The sequence below is a fragment of the Vombatus ursinus genome, unplaced genomic scaffold, assembly GCF_900497805.2.
Source record: "Vombatus ursinus unplaced genomic scaffold, bare-nosed wombat genome assembly UNPS02014801.1, whole genome shotgun sequence".
In the NCBI taxonomy this organism is placed as follows: Eukaryota; Metazoa; Chordata; class Mammalia; order Diprotodontia; family Vombatidae; genus Vombatus; species Vombatus ursinus.
In genome coordinates, this window is record NW_020954579.1 from 1,695,525 (window position 1) to 1,700,416 (window position 4,892).

A 4,892-nucleotide genomic window follows, 5' to 3' on the forward strand; every position below is an offset into this window, starting at 1 on the left:
GTGTGTGTGTGTGTGTGTGTGTGTGTGTGTGTGTGTGTGTGTGTGTTTTAGAGAAGCATGGACAGTAGAGAGATGCCAGCATAAATGATTGTTGCTGAAGGTGGGAGGTGGAGAAGAGGTGGTGGTTCAGGAAGAGAATCATCATTCAAAACCTTTTTCTACTGAGAGGACTTCTCAGGCTCACCCAGCAAACATTACTCCAATGCTATGGGATAAGAATGGCTGTATCGTGAGCCCTATTTTCATACATGAGGAAATTTCAGCTCCGACAGGGTTGTTGCAGAGTCCAGAATCACACAGCTAATAAGCTCCATAGATGGCATTTGAACTCAGGACTTTCTTCTGGCTTAGGTCCAGCATTCTATATTACACCAGAGGGCAAGGGTTGTTTATCTGTGGTCCATGAACCATAGATTTTTTTCTGTAGGGGTATCCATGAACTTGGATGGAAAAAAAAGTAGTTGTTTTCATTAACCTTCAACTGAAATATAGAGCGTCTTTATAAGATTTAAGAACACTATTCTGAGAAAGGGTCCATAGGTTTCATCATACTGTTAAAGGGGTCCATGATGCACAAGAGGTGAAGAACCCCTAAGACTAGGAGAAGACAAGGCCTTCCTTTTTTTGATCCCTTGGAAGACTAGAAAACCGGATCACAATTCTTTTTCTAGAAAAAGAGAAATGGCACTCTTGAGGATGCTGCCATTAGGGAGAGTGAATTTGGGAATGTGATTGACTCAGTCTCACCAGTTAGTCATGGCAAAAATAATCAATGATAAAATCAAAGTATTTTGTTTTGGCCTTTGAAATGCAATGGATTTCTCTTCCCCATTATACTTTACTTAATACCAATGTGAGTTTACTTTCCTTGAGCACAGCCACTAATGTGGGGGGAGGGAGTGGTGGATGAAAGGGGAGCCATCCTGAATATTAATAATAATAATAATAATAAACATTAGCTGTAGATAATACACAAATTGAGAATTGACATGGCTTTCCAAGTCAATAATTCCTCAACCTATGAGATAGGATACTGGCAAAAGTTTGACCTTTCTGCCTTTTATTTACTCCCCTTGCCCTGACTCTGAAGTCCCTCCCTGAACGCCCCTTCCCCCAGCCTCACAGGTAGTTGCTTTAGGTAGAATTACCTGTGGCATATCCCCACAGTATGGGGTGAGATGCAATAGGTTGAAGCTTGTATAATGAACTGGCCCTTTAACTATACCTTTCTCTCCTTCCTCAATATCCCCCACCCTCAACATAACCATCTTCTTTCTCCTTTGAGCAGGTCCATTAAGGATTTTTTAAAATGTGAGTATAAGAATAGTAGTAGGGAAACCAGTGGGGAAACTGAGGCACAAAGGTGAAGGAACTAAGGCAGGGAGGAGAACTATAGACCTGTGTCACCAGCATAACAGAAGCTCCCATCAGGCCTCCCTTCTAAGTAACCCAGTTTTTTCAGCAGCTGAACAAAAACATAGTTTTAAGACTCCAGATTACACATTAATCGTCCTACCTTAGCCAGAGTATTAGGGTCTGAAGAGACTCTGGATTGAGGGTCAGAGAAGTGAGGGAAGCTAAACATGTGGGGTCAGAGAGGGAGAGCTAGGTACTATGCCCTGATTCCAAATGGGGAGGATAGGATACATTTATTCGGGGCTTTCCAGCAAACCTGACCCAGTCACTTCAAGGATCCTGGGAGAGCAAAGAACACAGTTCCCCAGGAACTCAGAGTGTTGTTTGGTAACACAAAGGGACAGACACATACAAACAGACAAAACAGACCTACTGACATTGAGACACACAGACCTCTGCCCCTAGAGGCACATACAGAGAGACTCAGAGGCTGAGACAACATTCGCTGAGATCCTCTCCCCAAGGGTGTGCTGCTCTCAACAGCCTTCAGCCCTATCCCACCGTATCCCTTTGTCCCCCCACTCCCAACGAAGGAAAATAGAATAGAAGCCAGAATAGAAGCAATATCCCTTACCCTTTCAGCTCCAAGTGGTCCCTTTTATTTTGTCCCCCAAGCCTTCAACTCTTGGAACTCTCCCCCCACCTCAAGACCACCCAGAACCCCTCTTTATGTCCCATCCCTTACACCTGCCAAGTTAAGCTCAACAAAATTAAGCCTCTCTCCCTTTCCCAGACTGGCCCAGAAGAAACTTATTCAAAACAACTGTCTCCCCTTCCCGCCCCCTCTTTTTTCCCCCCTCTTGGCCTCCCTCCCCGCACTGGTGAGTGTGGTAACATCCAAGCAAGCCTAGAGCCTTCTCCTCTCCCCATTCCTGGTCCAACTGGTTACCTCTCTGCCCCCTCCCCCCCCCCCCCCCCCCCCCCCCGCCTGAGGCATGAACTGGAACAGTAACAACCAGAGGTTGAGAGTGGGTGGGGGGCAGGAAAGGAGGGAGGACTGAGGCACAAATAGGGACCCCCAGAGAAAGCCAGCCCAGCCCAGTTCAGTCTGGAGATGAGTGGCTGTGGATTTTAAGAGCCAAACAGAAGGAATACATACACACACACACACACACACACACACACACACACCACTTAGGAGGACTTTTCTGGTCAATTTTGTAAAACTTTTTGACAATTTCCCGGTTTGACAAGAGCTGGCTGGGACCCAAGCCCTACTTCGGGCCCCTTCAGTGTAACTTTACCCCCTGCCCTACCAGCTTCCCTGATCCGGCTTCATCTCTCTGACTTCATCTCCCCAGGCCCTTCTGGGAGACCCCTTTCCCAGGGGCTTGGTCATATTTCTCCTCTACTGACTCCCATGCTCTCTAAAGCTCTGCTTTCCTCACTCCCACTCTCCACTCCTGTCAATTGTGCCCCTAGTTCTTTCTCCCCTTGAGAATTCTTTGCGGAGAAGGGCTGCAGACAGTTCTTTCCCAATCGGACTCACCTTGGGTTCCCCAGACTGCTGGGGGCAGGAGGACCAGAAGGAGCCCCCAATAGCAGCAGCCCGACAGGTCCATGGTCCTCACTTCGGCCCGGGGCCCATGGCTCCCAGGCTCAGGAGGAGGACCGGCGGAACCAGAGAGCTGAGAGATAAGGGGATCCTGGGAACCACCGCAGGCCGGGCAGGAATCCCCTTGAGCGAGTCACTGGCTCAGTGGAGGTATTTTCCTTCTTTGCTGACTTCTCTCTTTTAGCCAGGATTGCCGGGGAATCTCAGCTCTACAACTTCATTCCTGTACTTCCTCAAAGCAGTCAGTGCTTGCCCTTCTCCTCCTCCTCCTTCTCCTCCTCCTCCTCCTCCTCCTTCTCCTCCTCCTCCTCCTCCTCCTCCTCTTCTTTTCGGGAGCGCGCTGCTCGGTCTCGCTCCCGCCCTCCCCCCCCTCCCAACTACATTCCAACAAGTCTCTGGGAGTGGCAGTGGCTGCTCCCAGCTTTACTTTCTATCTAAATGGGTAGGCCTGGGGGTGCCTCGATCTCCCCTGAATCTGGAGGCTTTTTTAGAAACCTGCTGTTCCTGGAAGGAGGGGTTGGGGACAGACTCGGGATACTTTTTGCTTCTTCATCACCAGGCTTTCCCAGTCTACTGTTACACAACCCTCTACTCTTGAGGGAACCCTAATCAAGGCTGTCTTTCCCCATCCTCCCCTAACCCAGGCTCCCCTTCCTTTAATTAACAAGCTCCATTCCATCTCCCCATGCTCATCCTCACCTCAACTCCCTACTCCAACCCCTTCTTCTAGAACAGGGGTTCTTAACTGTTTTTGTGTCCTGGACCCCTTCGGCAGCCTGGTGAAGCTGATGGAGCCCTTCTTAGAATAATGTTTTTAAGGAATTGAAGGAAATGCTAAATTTCAGTTAGATTAGAAGTTAGGGAAAATAAATATTTTCCCCCTCCAAGTTCATAGGCCCCCTGAAATGTCTACAGGGCCCTTGGTCTGTGGACCCCAAGTTCTAGTTCCTTTGTGGGAAGGATAGGGAAGGGAGTATACTCAGTGTGAGATATTCTAGGCATCCCTTCCTCAGGCTCTGAGAGAAAAAGGCAGTAACTCAGGCTCAGAAATGTGACTATTACAAGGTGGGGAGGGACAGATTTGGTTGAGCAGCCCCCTAAATCTGTTGCCTCAGAAGGGTCTCTGTCTAGAGCCCTCTCTGTGGAGTTTCTCTGGCCCAGGGTTCATCTTGTGAAGCTTCTCTCCTTTTGGGGACTTTCTGTGGGTTTTCTCTTTGGAAGATTCTGTGGAGTGTCTATGTGTCCCTCTGTTTACCATCTATGTAGAATTTCTCTGCCCAAGGCATCCTTGATAGCTTCTCTCTGGGCTTAGGGTCTCTTCTGTGAGGTATGAACCCATCTGGGGAGTCTCTGTGTAGAACTCCTTTTGGGGGATCCTCTCTGATGGCCTATAGATTCTCTCTGGGTCCAGGGTCCCTTTTATGGGACTTCTGTTTCAGGCCCCTTTCACCCCACAGGGTTTTTCTGGGTCCTGAGAGGTCTTTCTATCCAGAGCTCTTTTTTTCTAACAGGGACCCTCCTGGTAAGGGAGAAGCAAGGGAGAAGAACGAGCACAAGGATGGTTGTTATTGTCAGTGAAATCTTCTTGGCTCACAAAGGAGGTTTGAAGCCTAGGGAAAGTGAGGGTGTGGGGAGCTTCATGATACCATCTTAATGAGGGTACATTTAACACTTAGGAGGGAGAAAGTGGAGAGTAAGAGTTTGCCGCCCCCTTTTCCTAGCCCCTGCTTCTCTTCTCATCCTCCTTCCTCTCCCCAGTTCTCCTTCTATATGTGAGCTGGAGACAGCCCAGGCTAGGAAAACCTCCTAGGTGGGGTGGACTTTAGGCTTTGATTCAGCTACTGGCCTCAATAATAAGAAATCAAGGACCCCATAATCATCCTCTCCGACAAGCCATTGGTTACCTATGAAAACCTTGCGG

General features: G+C 48.6%; 1 protein-coding gene across 1 annotated transcript in view; it reads right to left on the bottom strand.

The window, feature by feature from the left end:
- The window catches only part of ERBB2 (erb-b2 receptor tyrosine kinase 2), a 31,740-nt gene extending 28,514 nt beyond the window's left edge, over positions 1-3,226 (bottom strand). The window contains exon 1 of the mRNA XM_027873114.1: positions 2,906-3,226. Within this exon, the coding sequence (XP_027728915.1) occupies positions 2,906-2,978 (73 nt within the window). The 5' untranslated portion in view covers positions 2,979-3,226. The remainder of the gene's footprint in view (positions 1-2,905) is intronic.
- Positions 3,227-4,892: the final 1,666 nt, after the last annotated feature.